Raw genomic sequence first — 15,229 nt, 5'->3', positions numbered from 1 at the left:
CCTGCGGCTGGTGACATAGTGTTGATGCGAGGCACAACTCAAAGGCTTACATGTTATGTGCAAAAAGCTTTATTGCAGAGTCCTGCGGTGTGTCACCACACTGGGGGAGTTGGGGATGGGGGGGGGAGTGCATTGAGAGAGTGATCTGAAAGTGCGCTGCATGGTGCTGAGCTGATGCACACACACACACACACACACACACACACACACTGAAACACACAAAAAGTGCGTCTTTTCAGCAGGCAGCATGAACCGGCCGAGATGATGATGATTTACAGACAACAGGCGCTTCCTGTTTTTAACGTGTTGTACTTCAGCTGTAGTCCAGGCATACAAGACAGCAGTCTAGCTTCAGTGGGGACGAGGGGGAAACACACATCAGCAACATTATAGAGCAGGGCACAGAAGGAAGTAAAGTCCACCAAACAGAAAGTCAGCAGCACAACACACGTGTATAATAACTCCTCACAGACATTAACAGCCGATGAGATTTCTGCACTTAACAACTTTTATTTCATTTGATGAACAAGTCTGTGCAAAATGGGCAACAAAAAACGTTCCTTTGTGGGATCAACAGTAAGATGGTACTTCACTTCTTTTATCCGATTATCAAGAAAAGCTGTGTACTAACGTAACACTGTCTAGCCTTGTCTATCTTAACTCGTCAAAACCTGGCTGGGCAAAAAAAACAAAAAACAACATGTGATGTAAATGCTGGCCCCGCCCACTGCTCAGGATGAGGTGACACATTAGCCACAGCGTGAACAGCAGTGTCACTGACCCAGACCAGCGGTCGCAGAGTTGAAACCGATGAGTTGCGGCCGAGGGCCAGGTGACCACTGACATCCACATCAAGTTGTGGAAATCAGACTCTGCAATCCAAACACCACTTGAGAAACTAAATGTGCCCTCTGTTTTCCTTCCACGGTCAATCTGTGAATCAGTCGCTCTTGCTTGAGACAAAAGGCTGAGGAAAAACGCATTTCCCTAAACGGGTTAAATCACTGATCTGCAAGGCTGCGCGAACCTCTCCGACAGATGCGGTTAAAAGGACACACACGCCACACAAACTACAGGTCGGCCACAGATACATGACAGAAGCCGTGCAGGTCCCGGCAGCTGATTGTCACGTTGCTGAATAGAGCGCCCACTCTCCACTCTACTTGCTTTTTTAATGATTCATGATTTATTGATTACTCTGTGTAGGGCTGCAAGTATGTGTGCAAGTAGTGCATTGCCAGACCTATCTCCGCAGCGAATAAAGTGCTCCTGGTTGTCTGCATTTCTTTAAACCAATCACAATCGCCTTGGGCGGCGCTACGCTCCGGATGCAGAGACGGTGGCTCTGCAAAATAGTCTCGGGAAGGAACTTGTTTCGGCGGAACATTTGCACCCCGCAAAAAGAAAAAAAACGCCACATACAATATTAAATGAAGGGAACTGTTGACACAGTACAGTAACGTGGGACCACAGATGTAAATTAACAAATGAACTAATAAACTAAAACATGAGCTGTTTAGGCTGCAACTAACGCTTACTGGTTTCATTAGCATGTGTGTTCAAATCGAGCGTGTGCTCCGAGCAAGTTTGGGTGGGGTGAGGCTCAGCAACAACCCTTCATTTGACTCGAACGAGCCCCGTTTGTGTCCTTTTGATAAATATTAAATAAATACAACATGTTAAAGATGTCACACTCGCATCAAGAAGCGGAACACGAACCAGCTGAAATGTACCTCATACATTCAGGGCAGCAGGACTCCCTGGTCTGACACCGTGTGGTGCACGCGTGTCTAACAGCAGTTCACCTCATTATTTACTCCAGTTTCATTGACATAAATATACTGTAAAACTCTACAGGCGGCGGGTGACCTCTTTCCAGAACAACGCGGCGCTCTCAGAGACACCCAATATGTCTTCAGCGTGAATGTCATGTGCATTTCAGGTTTTCTTAACTCAAAAGCCCGTTGAAGACGGTGTCACGGAATGATTCAGGAGACAAAACTGGAATACACACAAAATGAAAGAGCACACTGAGGACAGAATCAAACTCAGAGGACAATGAAGGAATGACTAAAGTTTGGAGACAGAAAGACACACTAGCTGAGATTCCGCCTGACATATTTCAAAACCCACATCGGCAGATTCGGACTCCGGAGATGCCTTTTTAAGGACCTGACGAGGTCTTTCCCTGACCAAACCGTTTCGAGATTGGGGATTCACACGTATGGATTTTGTCGTAGAAGGAGCCACATTTAAAAGAGAAGACGAGCAGAACTGTAGCTAGAAAGAGTGCTGACAGCAGAGAATTTCAAATCTAAGTTGAGGATTTGAGTGGTAACTGGTATCTGTGTGTGTGGGAGTGTATGATACATTCTTCAGCCTCTGCCAGCTACACTTTACAGTCCAGTGCTGGGCCTCTGAGCAGAGGCCAGGTGGTGGGAGATAAATAAGGCCTCGTATTCCTTTTCTCACACACACACACACACACACACACACACACACACACACACACACCCCCCTCCCCCCCCCCCGCTCCCTGTCCAGGGTGCTGGTTCCAGTTAAAGCAGTGACACGGCTCTGTGGAAGAGGTTTATCACTGCGGCTAAGACCCGATATGTTCCGTTGAAGTGAAACGTCTTTCTCAGGCCCACGGGGCCGTCCCCGGGGCTGGAGGGTGGGGTGGGGCAGTCTGCTCGAGTCTGGTAATGTGTGATGCTTTTCCTCTGATCTCAGCTCAGCGCTTCAGCACCGGGCTGCCTCGCTCCGGATCTTTCTGTAACGCCTGCAGGACCTGAGCAGACGGAGGGAGGTACGGTTAAAAAGAAGAAAAAGGAAGAACCAGTGGGGTTGGGGAAAAACAGATCCATTCACGTACGTATGTATCGTGATTGGTTTTGCGACGATTTTTAAAAATCTATTCTTTTCCCAGGTAGATATATATATATATAAATCATTTTTAAACCCATGATTCACCTAAATATAAATATATCTATACGGTACCGCTGACGGCGACTACATCATATCTGTTTCCAGCCAAACCAAATCCATGTTATGTTCTTCTTTACAGATGAAATAAATGTCTGACTGACTGATGACTGACTGACATGTGATGTGAATTCTTCTTAGAAAACAATCAGTTTTTAGAAATGTCTCATGATATATTGTCTCTAGAAATGTATTATAACTGAGAAAATCGCAATACTGCTATCGAATCTCTATTCTTCTGGAATCGCAATAATTACAAATCGAAATAGAAATCCAATCGGCACCCATGTATCGTGAAAGAATCGAATCGGGACAAAAATCATATCGTCCCAGCCCTAGTACCAAACCAAAGAAACGCGGAAGCGGTAACACCCTACCTGCGCCCACTTCCTGTTGCGGCTGGTCATGTGGATGGCGGCGATGTGCTGGAAGAGCTGCTCGGCGGGGATGAGCTCGGGCAGGCGGGTGAGGAACTGAGCCATGTGGATGAAGTCCATGGTGGTCAGGACGTCCTGGTAGAGGCGCAGCAGGCCCAGGCCCGTGCGGAACAGGAACTCCTCGTTGTCTCTGCAGAACACGTCCCACACCCGGCACGCCAGGTCCAACGGCAGAGACTTGCTGTACAGGGTGAAGATCCTGGACACGGGACAGGGGCATGAAAAAGACGATACAGTCACTCAGTACAAACCGATGAAAAAACACGTACATACACATCTGAATACATTTGCAACTGCATCAATACACGTTAGTAAGCATTTCAAAAGCTTTTTTCCACAGCGGTGGAAGAAGTATTCAGATCCTTTACTTAAGTAAAAGTACTAATACCACACTGTAAAAAAAAGTCCTGCATTAAAAAATTTTGCTTAAGTAAAAGTATGCAAGTATGATCAGGAAAATGTACTTAAGAGTATTAGAAGTAAAAGTACTCAATGCAGAAAAATCCTCTCATTTTAGAAAGTGTAAAGGATCCAAACAGTTGTGTGTTTAATGGTCTAATCATCTCAGCTGGACTTGTAGGTCGTTATATTGTTGGCTAGTTTACTTTAGAATAAAACATCCTTGTTTATAAACTACATGTGCAAAAATCTTAATGTGTAAAGTAACTAAAGCTGTCAGATGAATGTAGTGGAGTAAAAAGTACAATATTTCTCTCTGAAATGTAGCGGAGTAGAAGGAGAAAGTGGCGTGAAAAGAAAAGACCCAAGTAAAGTACAAGTACCTCAACATTTGTACTTAAGTGCAGTACTGGAGTAAATGTACTTAGTTACATTCCACCATTGCTTCTCAAGCATGGCATTACGTTTTAGTCTGTAGCTTCTTTGTCCTGTGCGCCAGTGAGAGGTTCATGTACCGGAGGAATCCGGCAGATAGAAGTCAAACGACACATGCCATCAAAACGAAACAGAAACTCACCAGTCGATTAAATAAATATCGGGGGTCAAGTTGTTTTTCTGGAAATGTGCAAAGAGCTTTGGTAGGTTTTCTTCAAAGAACACTTCAAATGCAGCAAAGTAAGTCAACATCTGCGGAGAGAGGAGAAGGTGGTCTTACAGGGTGACACACACACACACACACACACACACACACACACACACACACACACACACAGAGAAACCACAGGATTGGGTTCAAGAAGCAAGGCAGCGAGCCGTCTGTGGGAGAGGACCAGTGATTTCTGTGGTGTCGACGTGTCAGAGATCTGTGTGTGGAAGGTTTTCATTAAATCTGCGCTCACACACCCACTTACACCTACACCTTAATGAGCTATTGTTGCATATGTTCCTATGTATCATTCCAATATGCATCTTGCACAGTACTTTGCACTATTACTTTTTGCACTTTACATCCCACTCCATGTGTACTTATCTTGATATTATGTCTATTTGTATTTTTTTATATTATGTTGATATGTGCCTATATGTATATTGTTGTCTCTATTGTACAGTATGTGTATATTACTATTTGTCTATGTTTACTACTACAGGTCTATTTGTTGTATAGAGAGTTAACACCTACCAAAGTCAAATTCCTTGTGTATGTAAGTATACTTGGCCAATAAATTGGATTCTGATTCTGTATTCCCTAAATAAAGAAGGTATCGAGGTATCTCTGTGTGTGTGTGTGTGTGTGTGTGTGTGTGTGTGTGTGTGTGTACTGACAAGGCTGTGGTCGACTCTGAAGAAGGCCATCTGACAGGGCTTGTTGAGCAGGTTGGCAAAAGCTATGAAGGCATCAGCTGTGTCCAGGTTCAGGATCAACACTGCTGCGATGAATGACATTCCCTGCACCTAAACACAGAAACAGAAACAAACGGTGGTCTTACTGTGGGCTTGTTTGTATGAAAGTGTTATTATGAAGCGTACACCTTGACATTTTTTGAAAGCGAGGGCAGAGAAGGGACACTGGCGGTAAGTTCACACCCGCTAAAGCTGAATTTTGCCCTGCGCCCTCATTTTCACGGTTGATCAATTTAATGCACTATTTGATCTAATCCAAAATTGCTATTTACAATCAGAAATGGTTGAGCTTAGGTCTGGATATTCAAGACGGAAAGAGAGATGAAGTCCTGACGCAGACAGATGCAGAGAACAAAAACCTGTGTGTGTGTGTGTGTGTGTGTGTGTGTGTGTGTGTGTGTGTGTGTGTGTGTGTGTGTGTGTGTGTGCCAGAGAGAGAGATGGGTTGGGGTCAGTGCAGGAAGTCACAGTCATTTCTACCTATGCATACACAGCGTGGGACTGCAGTGAGGAGCAGCGAGCGGGGCAAACCGCAGCCTCTGCTCTGTGAGCACCAAGTGGCTTTAAAGAATTAGACTATAGTTCAAACACGGGTGTAATGTCAGAGCATGGCATCAAAGAACATCCAACACGCATTTCATGCTACTGGCTTTTGAGAGTTTCATGCTGGACACTGATGATGTGGAAATTCAGAGAAATTGACTACAACCATCACCATGAATCTGTCACTGACCAAATGTTACACACTCCTCTAGTTCAGTCATGGCCATGTGATTTGTTACTATTAACGGCAATTAAAAAGGAATACCTGACAATATCTAATTTAAAACAGAATGAAGAACATAAATACTGACAGAGATTGAATAATGAATTTATATACATAAACATCTATATATCTATATATATATATATATATATATATATATATATATATATATATATATATATATGTTTCTCTGTCCTGTTCTTCACATCAGTGAGGATTTCTTCTCTTGTTTCAACGAAGTGAATACATGACGAAGTGACTGGAAATATCCATCACCTCTACTCAACGTCCCGGCTGTTGTCCGGTCTTTGAGACACAGCTGTTACGCGGTTCACAATACACGGTCAGTTAGCGTAGTTAACGCTACACACAGTGAAATTACGTGTCCTGTTTTTATTTCACGCACACTATCTGCTGGAGTGAGTGAAGCTATGGGCTGAGCTCGGTTATCTCAGCTCAGTTTGTTTGTATGGTGAAGGGTATGTGATGATGTGGGGGGGGGGGGGGCTATTTTAATTCCAAAGGCCAAGGGAACTTTATCAGGATGCATAGTATCCTGGATCCATGAAATAACTGGCCTTTAGAAATAAAAGTCTGCCTGTCTCTATGGGAATTTAACATAGGGGTGTACTTACTATATACACTGTATACTGTATTTTAAGGAAGAACATTATTCATTCACAAAGAAATTGGTGTCCTTAAAGGTTGGATTTTTTCCTCATTTTTTTAATTAAGGCATTAAGATCAATTTCCAAAAGATGATTTTTGTATTCCTCTTTTTAGTCAACTTAAGCATGGGTGTATTCACTTAGCACTGTATGTTTATACACTTGTGAGGCTAAGCAACTGTTAAAAGGTACAGTAGACAAAGTGGCTATAAAAAGATAAAGTACTAAATGTGCTTATGTATCGCAGCAGGAGGTTATGTTTTGTGTGTGGGACTTACGTAGCCAACGTCTGGCCGGTAACAAGTGTATGCTCCCAGAATGCTGTGCAGCACATCATGATATGGCCCGCCCTGGTGATAGACAAAGAAATCATGAAGTCCGTGGAACACACACACACACACACACACACACACACACACACACACACATTGTACAATTCACACGTACAGTAGGTATGGCTGAGCTTCTCTCACTGACCTGCTGGAAGATACACAGTTGGGGGAAGGTTCTTGAAATGTCCAGCTTGATCAGCTCCAGGCTCGACTCCCGGTTTGACGATCCAGCATCTGGAAGACATCGCAAAACATTAAGAAACCCAAAAGGAAATCAGTAACTTGTTCAGCTAAGATGACTGCAGTCACATCGCTTTGGGAGTCAATATGGCCAACATTATAGAAACAAGGCCTGAAGATTTTCCATTCTGCCCGTACCTTCCGCTTCAGTCTCTAAGGAAGGTGCTGGCGTGGTGCTCCACTTCTCTTTTGCCCGGGCCAGACAGATGCTATACAGCTCTGCAGGGACACATCACAGCAGCACAGCACAATCAATGTGAGAGAACACTGAGTGGAGAACATGATGACTGGACCGAAACCAGTTCAGGTGATAATAAGAAGGATTCATCTCTTCACGTTCCTCTCCAGCGGTAACACTGAACTGATTACAGTAAGGAGATCTCCCTCCATTCTCAGGAGACATTTATTTTGTTGCAGTTCACTGAACCTCCCGGCCTGGGCTTTGATCTGTGGCTTCCCTCTAGTGATGAGATGCTAGATCGATATGGTGAGCTTTCTGAGACATGACATGGAGCTCTGCACCGGTGGCCCTGACCTGACAGTACACAGCACCGGCAGATTCATAGAATAACTGCAGAAAATGGCAACCACAGGCCATGCTTAACAGACTTGCAATGAGCAAGATGAGAACAGCAGTCTAATGTAAAGATATATATTTACACACATGTGATTAAGCAGTACTTTTATTAGGATATGATTCCAATCTTTTACGATTCTGAATTGATTCACAGATCAATCGTTTTATGTTGATGGAACAGAAAAAAAGGAAAAGATTTTCTCACTCATAGTATTATTCTTTGTCTTACTTCCATTTCGGGGATAATCTGGCTCTAAGTTTTGGAGCTACAGTTCCTATAATTAAAAAGCCAACATTTACATATTGGCAAAGTGGCACCATTGAAATCATGCTGAAACAGTTATTAGCAGTTCCTGTTTACAATATATCCAAGACAGACAAGTCTCACTGACTTACTTTGATACTGAAGAAAACTTAAAAACACGATGACTTTCAGGCAAGTTCTGGAGTAACAGTACGTTTACTTGCAATGGAAATCAGAGACAATAGAGGTGACATCCTCAGGAAGTACGAGTCACACTGAATCTAAAAAATATGTCTATCATGTCCCTGTGTTTAGAATTCATCCCTAACTCGTTACAGTTCTGTCCCAAAAGGTAGTAGTAATAATCCCCACCACCGAGCAGTCGTATCCAAGAGTTTAGCTTTTCATTTGCATTAGAAGTAGTAGAGGTAGTAGTAGGCTGGCAGTAGTGTAGCAGTAATGGAAGTACTAGCAGTAATAACCACAGTACCACTACAAGTAGCAGACCTAGCAACAGTAGAGATGCTAGTATAAGCATTAGCAGCAGTAATGGAATACCGTCACTGAGCTGCTACTTATGAAAAGACGGACATCTTTGAAGGTGACTGAGCTGTGTGTGTGTGTGTGTGTGTGTGTGTGTGTGTGTGTATGTGTGTATGTGTGTGTGCAGATCGATAATGCACAGGACTGTGCTCCATTTAAAAAGGCTGAGTAGGACAAAGCGGAGTGGACGAGCTCAGCATTCAGCGAGCGCTTATCTCCAAGCAGCCTGTGGGAGAATGAATTTGCAGTGTGTGTGTGTGTGTGTGTGTGTGTGTGTGTGTGTGTGCGCATGTAATCTCCATCCAGAACTCATTGAAATGCTGCTTGTTCCCTCTTGTACTGGGGGAATCATTGGACCATGCTCCTTCTTAATGGAGACACTCTCCCTTCCTATTCTACCTATCTCACTGCCACTTATTCAGTTAACACTGATACAAAGTGCTACACCCATGTGTGTGGGTGTGTGTGTGTATACATACTGGTGTGTTTTTAAGTGATGAACATAGAGCAGTCAGGTAACCGTGCAGATCAGGACATGACAGTCACTCACAGGTTAAGAACAGTTATGGCAGTAATGAGCCATCAATAACACACTCTGAGAGTACCGTGTGTGATGTTAAGCTCGTTGCCCACAGCCAGGCTCCACACTTTGCCTCTCACACTGGGGGGGATGCCCTGCCACCAGAGGTCTCTCACTCGTCGAGATGTACACCTGGAGGAAAGTGAAATGTGGGTTACATGTTGAAAGGACACCAGGGGGCTGCTTAATAATTGGGTTCCATAGAGGAAACCATCATTTACTGAGCAGAGTCACAAGGTGGCAGTCATTTCTTCCACTACTCTCGTCACTGATTCTACATAAAGGCTACATACACACTACTACGTTTTCATTTTTAAACAAAAATTATCTCCGTCCACACAGGAGTTTTAGCTCCAGTAGCGAAACTAATCTCCGTCCATATTAACACGTCTGACAACGCATACTGTATCACATGACCACTGGGCATGTGCGTGTCGGTGTAAACAGGAAGCAGATTGTCTGACGTTACTCTGCGGTTGAAAATCAAGGATGTACAAGTTAAAAAAAAAAATACAGAAAATAATTTGGAGAAAGAACAACAGTGGTGAAACTTAAGAGCAGGGATTTATTGGTTTGGAGCGGTGACGAGGTGGAACCGTTACTGAAAGGCACGTAAGCCTACCTAACCGTTTCCAAAGGTCTCCGTTTGTGCCCGTCCAGACTACAACAGCAACTCCAGAGTTTTCAATCCAAAACGGGAGGAGCAGTGTTGCCAAATGTCTCTGGTTTAGGGGCTCGGAAATGTCACGTCTTTTACTCCTCGTTTACGTAGTAAGTACTAAACTTTTTCTCTTTTTTTTATTATTATTTTTTGGGCTTTTCCACCTTTATTTGATAGGACAGTTAGGTGAGAAAGAGGTGAGAGAGGGGGAAGACATGCAGGAAATCGTCACAAGTCGGATTCAAACCCTGGACCACTGCGTCGAGGCATAAACCCCTCAGTATATGTGCGCCTGCTCTACCCACTGTCCCAACCCGGCCACAATAAGTACTAATCTTAGTCCAAGGTATTACACATGTACCGTAGGAGTGGTGATACTTGTATAATTGCAATAATACATGGCTGTATGACAGAGGCACTGACATTGATATTAATTCAAATCAACATGCAGCTATGATTATGTGCCAGTTGAGCTCGTAAAACCGGTTGTGTTTTGTTAATCTCATAACGAATCGCTATGTTTGCACATGATGTCTTTTCATGCAGTGCTCGTCTACAGCAGCCGTCCAGTATATGCTCCCGATGTGCTGCTGGCCGTGACATCACAATGAATGCCAAAATGACCACGTTATGTTATGATGCGCTGTTAAGAAGACAATTAGTGTTCCCCATGGCGGCCTTAAGCTCCTAATATCTTGGTCATCATTTTGCAGATGACTTAATGGATGACTGAGATATGAATAAATGTTATGCTCAGGGCAACGCACTTGAACATTCATTTCATATATCAAACTGTGCGCTTGGCCATTCAGTGCTAACTGTATGCCAACATATATTTTTAAAAAGTAGGTTTAAAAAAAAGAAAAAGAAAAAAGAACGTATGTTAAGATGTACAGGCACTTAAAATGGTGCTATCAGGGTGATAACAGCCTCATACGTTTGCCAAGATTTTTTTAGTGCTAGTCATACATTTATCAATATCAGGCATTAGTGTATAAATTCCTGCCAATGTACCAGGCAGTGATGGGGTATTATTAACACAAAGCTGCACATGCTACACGCCACAGTTTTTGCAAGGGGTAATTGACAACTGTGATGATTTAAGTTAGATGTCTTAGTGGAAAAGACCAGGTCCAGTATATAAAAAAAAACAAAAAAAAAAACTGCAAGCCAAAACAGTTGAGAATCTTTTTTGCCAAACAATTACAGACTTCTCTGATCCATTCGTTGTTTTGAAAATCACGTTACAATTACAAAGCTTCCAGAGAAAAATACTTGGAACATTAGTATTTCTTTCATTCTAAACTCGGTCGTTTGTACTCACGTTGTACTCCAGTTAGGTAAGATCTCTTGGTTCCAGATCTGGGCGGCTGTGCCGATGCTTTCCTCAAGCTTACACCGATCCTCCAGCTGCTTCTTTCTCTTCTGAGCCTCCTTCAACTCTACAGACAGAAGTGTGGAGAGAGGTGGTCACGTACAAAATAGAGGGAAGGTGAATAGAAGATGTGGAAAGCAGGCTGAAGACTGACGTACAGTAAGTCGTTTTCACATATAAACTCCGGTCAATGCCAGTAGAATTAGGTCCCGACATAGTCCGCAGTTTCCCTTTGACACATGTAGCGGAGATTGTCTGTGTCAGACGCGTTCTCACCTACTGGAAATAGGTCGCTGTGAATTCTCACACTTTGGGCATAATCGGAGAACACACAACTTTTAACCAGGGAGCTGGCAGGGTAACGACCTGGGTTTGATGTCCGATCCAACTGATTCTGACATTTGCGTTCCCACATACAGCTCTGCCGGGTAATGTCCAAATCATTTTAGGTTTGCAGTGCATGTGTGTAAGGGACTTCAGATTCAGAGTCGGTTCAGTCCTGTGCTAGTGTGCCAAGTCTCAGAGGCTCTGGAACAAGACTACTTTGTCGAATGACCTCACCTCTCTTCTTGGCCTGGGCCACCATCTCTTCATACTGCTGTCTGTGTTTCTGTGCCTCCTCGGCTGGCTTGGCAGGCAGATTGCTGTAACACACATACATCAACGCAAGGAAATGGATTAGCGACTATGTGTTCTAAGAGCTTTGCCTGCATTATTCATGTTGAGCAAGCTCGTGTGGTCTAACAATCCTCAAGGTCCATTTGTAGCTTTCATTCATATCGCATCCCTAATGTGCTCAGAACATAATACACATTCTAAGAACACTGGGCTATTTGTGCTGATGAAGACCATGTCACATGAGTGAAAGCTCCAGAACAGCTACTAGAAAACACAGAACTTTGTCAAATGGAAATACTAGTTTGAAAAAAATATGTTTAACTCAAGGGCATTTGCTAACTTCTCCTGGATGTGGTTGAAAGCTGCAGAAAAAGTTAGTAAGAGAGACTTCGCCTTTGTCATTTTATAACAAGATCATTCTCTGAATTTAGGTGACAGAAAGGCATTTTAGTACTTGTTTATTTACTGCAAATATGTTCTACTTTTACTCTTCTTACAGTTGTATTGGGTCAGTAGAGGTTCATGTGATTCTAGAGTGTTTTCTACTTCAGCATGCTAAATCTCAGTGTGGAATACTTGTGTCATGTATGAATGACACATGATTCCAGTGCTCGTTCTTTCCAAAGCTAATTACACCAAAATTAACTACTCTTCTTCTATTCCACAAGTACAGATACATGGTGCACCCTAATTTGACTAAGCCAGTAACACTGACACTTTTAAATATCAAGTATGTGCACTTTTCTAGATTTTTTTTTTTTTACCAGTAGGGGGTGACAGTAAAGAAGGAAAAGAGGTGGGAGGTTGCATGCAGCGACTGGAAACACAGTTTTGCCAGTCATGGTGAATACACTTCCTTGTGTTAAACACAGGAAATCAGGCTTTATTACACTTTTGTTTTCATTCACCATGTTCTCAGAACAGAGGTGCTAATCTTGTCCGGCATATGTCTGTCAGTCTGTATGCAAACGACAAAACGAAAAAATTGCTAAAATAAATAAAATGCAGGGTAATGGAGCCAGTCTGAGGAGGGCCATTAAACTTTCAGCAGCACTTCTCTTTCACCGCCTGTGATACAAACAGGGACACAGGGAGAGCTGGAACAATACTGAACGGAGTCTAATGACAGAGGAAGGAGGACTGAAAAAGAAGGAATGAGGGGAAGATGAAGATAGGAAGACAACAGACTTGCTTTATTGTCTGATAAGTAAACTCCACTGGCAGTGAGAGAGAACGAAAAATGTGGGATAGTCTAATATGCCGAAGACTGAAGACAGTGTGTGTGTGTGTGTGTGTGTGTGTGTGTGTTTACATACGCAGGCCTGTCCTCCAGTATAAGTGCGGTGGTGGAGAGGGGCTCAAAGTCCAGGTTCTTCCTCACACTGTGCCTGGGAGACGTCGGGTTGCCAGGTCCAGCTCTGCCACTCTTTGTTTCATATTCCTGGCAACACAAATGCACATTCCGACACAGAAACTAGTTTTAATTACAACAGCGGTTCCAGGGAAACCCAAGTTCTTTTGCTTTTCATGAGAGTTCTGTAACATTTAAACACTCACACAAAAGGGAGAATTGGCGGATTAGTTGCTCTATTTTCAACATGAAAGTATGAATGCGGCTCCAAAGAAAAGTGCCACAGCTGACCACAAATCTAATACGACACAGGTACGACACAGACTGCTAGGCTTTAATTGGTGGGAAGAGGAAAATAAAAGAGTTGAAAAATAACGAGACAGGACTTTATGTGTACATTAAGTCACCCTGAGGAATGTCTTGACAACCATGTGACAATGCTCTTTTGGTCTCAGAGCATTTGTCAGCTGGAGTCTAATGAGTGTGTGGTTTCTGCTCCACCACTGGGAGTATGATACAGGCCTATAGAAAGAGAAGGCCATGTGACTCTCAGTCTGTTACAGCCAAAGTTTACCACAAGGCCAACTATCAGCTGACTTACAAGTGATGTGTGTGGTAGCAGCTCTGAGCTTAAATCCAGAATTAGGGAGCTGATAGAACACAAATAGTTCAGGGAAGTCCTTTGGAGGAAACTGTTGGAAGATACTACGTTGTCTAACTAGTTCATTAGGAAGCTACTGTAAATAGGGCAAGTGCAATATGAGCACACACACACGCACACACCCCACTGTGCGTCCAAAATGGCCTCCAGTGTGCGCTGGGCTGGTTAATAATGCAGGCTGAGGCTGGCAAGCAATCAGCTTAACACAGTGCTGCCCCAGGGACGTTCACATTGATCAGCACAGGCCACAATACAGACAGGAAAATCTATTCCTGCAATAGGAGTGTGTGCACGTGCGACTGTTTGTGTCGCAGCTCATGTTATTAATCTGTCTTTGTGTTCCTATCCATTGTGCCAGAGCCTGGGGGACAAATAAACAGTAATTGAATCAGATTCTGGAGGGCAAAGTAAGAGGAGAAACAAAAAAAAGATGTAAAGCTACCATCAATAACTAATAACCATAACCTTTACTCAGAGAGTCAACCAGAAAGCTAAGTTCTTTACAAGACTAATAGAAATGCCAAAAAGCAGTAACAAAAGTCTGCAGCCATGCTGTACTTGCGCACCCACGGTGCTTTGAGCTAAATGTTAACGTTAGTGTGCTAACATGCTCACAATGATAATGCTAACGTTCTGATGTTGAGCAGGTATCTGAATAGTCTGACATGTAGAACATACACTTATTTTCTTTCTGGCTGAGACTTGGTACATTAAAAGTCCAAACTCCGTAAAGCTAAGAGACAATTAGCTTAGCTTAGTATAAAAACTGCAAGAAAGGGAAAAACGGCTAGCCTGGCTGACTCTGTCCCAAAGGAAGAAAAACACCACCTTAAGCTTTTAATTAACATGGTATATTGAAGTTTGTACAAAAAAATCTAAAGTTTAAAAACGACAAGTTGTGGCTTTATGGTGGGCATGTGCAGGACATTCTTTGTATCTAACGGACACAGATCTGAGAGTGGCATTGAACTTCTCATCCAACTATCAAAGAAGCATAAAAAAAAGAGTGAATAAAATAGCTGAAAAACTTAAAAAAGCAAAGAAGAATGCAGAGAATCAAGCTTTAAAGGGGGGAGTCAACACAAAGTAGCAGTCACCAGTATTTACTTCTCTTATCAATGACTTGTCAGAATAAAAGGTGGCCACATTTTAAAGTAATAGCAGGGCATTATCTTATTTGCACACAGCAGGGAAGCTACTCAGGTCCAAATAAGCTGAAAGAAAAGACATAAGAAGGCCAGAGCTAGACTACTGAAAAAGCCTTTTAGTAGAATGCCTAAAACATCTCTATAGGATTGGGTATTAAGGGAGAGCAGTTGACTGTGACTGTTGACACAGAAGACCGAAACAAATGAGGGCAATGATGGAGGAAGAGTGAGCCTGGAAGTTAG

General features: G+C 43.0%; 1 protein-coding gene across 3 annotated transcripts in view; it reads right to left on the bottom strand.

The window, feature by feature from the left end:
* Nucleotides 1–1,852: 1,852 nt before the first annotated feature.
* Nucleotides 1,853–15,229, bottom strand: part of tbc1d14 (TBC1 domain family, member 14) — a 37,767-nt gene continuing 24,390 nt past the window's right edge. For all 3 annotated transcript variants that reach the window (XM_078275537.1, XM_078275538.1, XM_078275539.1), the window contains 11 exons: nucleotides 13,143–13,267; nucleotides 11,770–11,852; nucleotides 11,158–11,275; nucleotides 9,198–9,304; nucleotides 7,367–7,447; nucleotides 7,134–7,222; nucleotides 6,935–7,006; nucleotides 5,145–5,273; nucleotides 4,399–4,508; nucleotides 3,363–3,621; nucleotides 1,853–2,791 (listed from right to left, as the gene is read on the bottom strand). In XM_078275537.1, coding sequence (XP_078131663.1) covers nucleotides 2,735–2,791; nucleotides 3,363–3,621; nucleotides 4,399–4,508; nucleotides 5,145–5,273; nucleotides 6,935–7,006; nucleotides 7,134–7,222; nucleotides 7,367–7,447; nucleotides 9,198–9,304; nucleotides 11,158–11,275; nucleotides 11,770–11,852; nucleotides 13,143–13,267 — 1,230 coding nt within the window. In that variant the 3' untranslated portion in view covers nucleotides 1,853–2,734. The remainder of the gene's footprint in view (nucleotides 2,792–3,362; nucleotides 3,622–4,398; nucleotides 4,509–5,144; nucleotides 5,274–6,934; nucleotides 7,007–7,133; nucleotides 7,223–7,366; nucleotides 7,448–9,197; nucleotides 9,305–11,157; nucleotides 11,276–11,769; nucleotides 11,853–13,142; nucleotides 13,268–15,229) is intronic.

This window comes from Sander vitreus, chromosome 19 (genome assembly GCF_031162955.1).
Source record: "Sander vitreus isolate 19-12246 chromosome 19, sanVit1, whole genome shotgun sequence".
Taxonomy (NCBI): Eukaryota; Metazoa; Chordata; class Actinopteri; order Perciformes; family Percidae; genus Sander; species Sander vitreus.
Note: the sequence above shows the minus strand (reverse complement) of the source record. Positions and strands in the feature narration are given on the sequence as shown.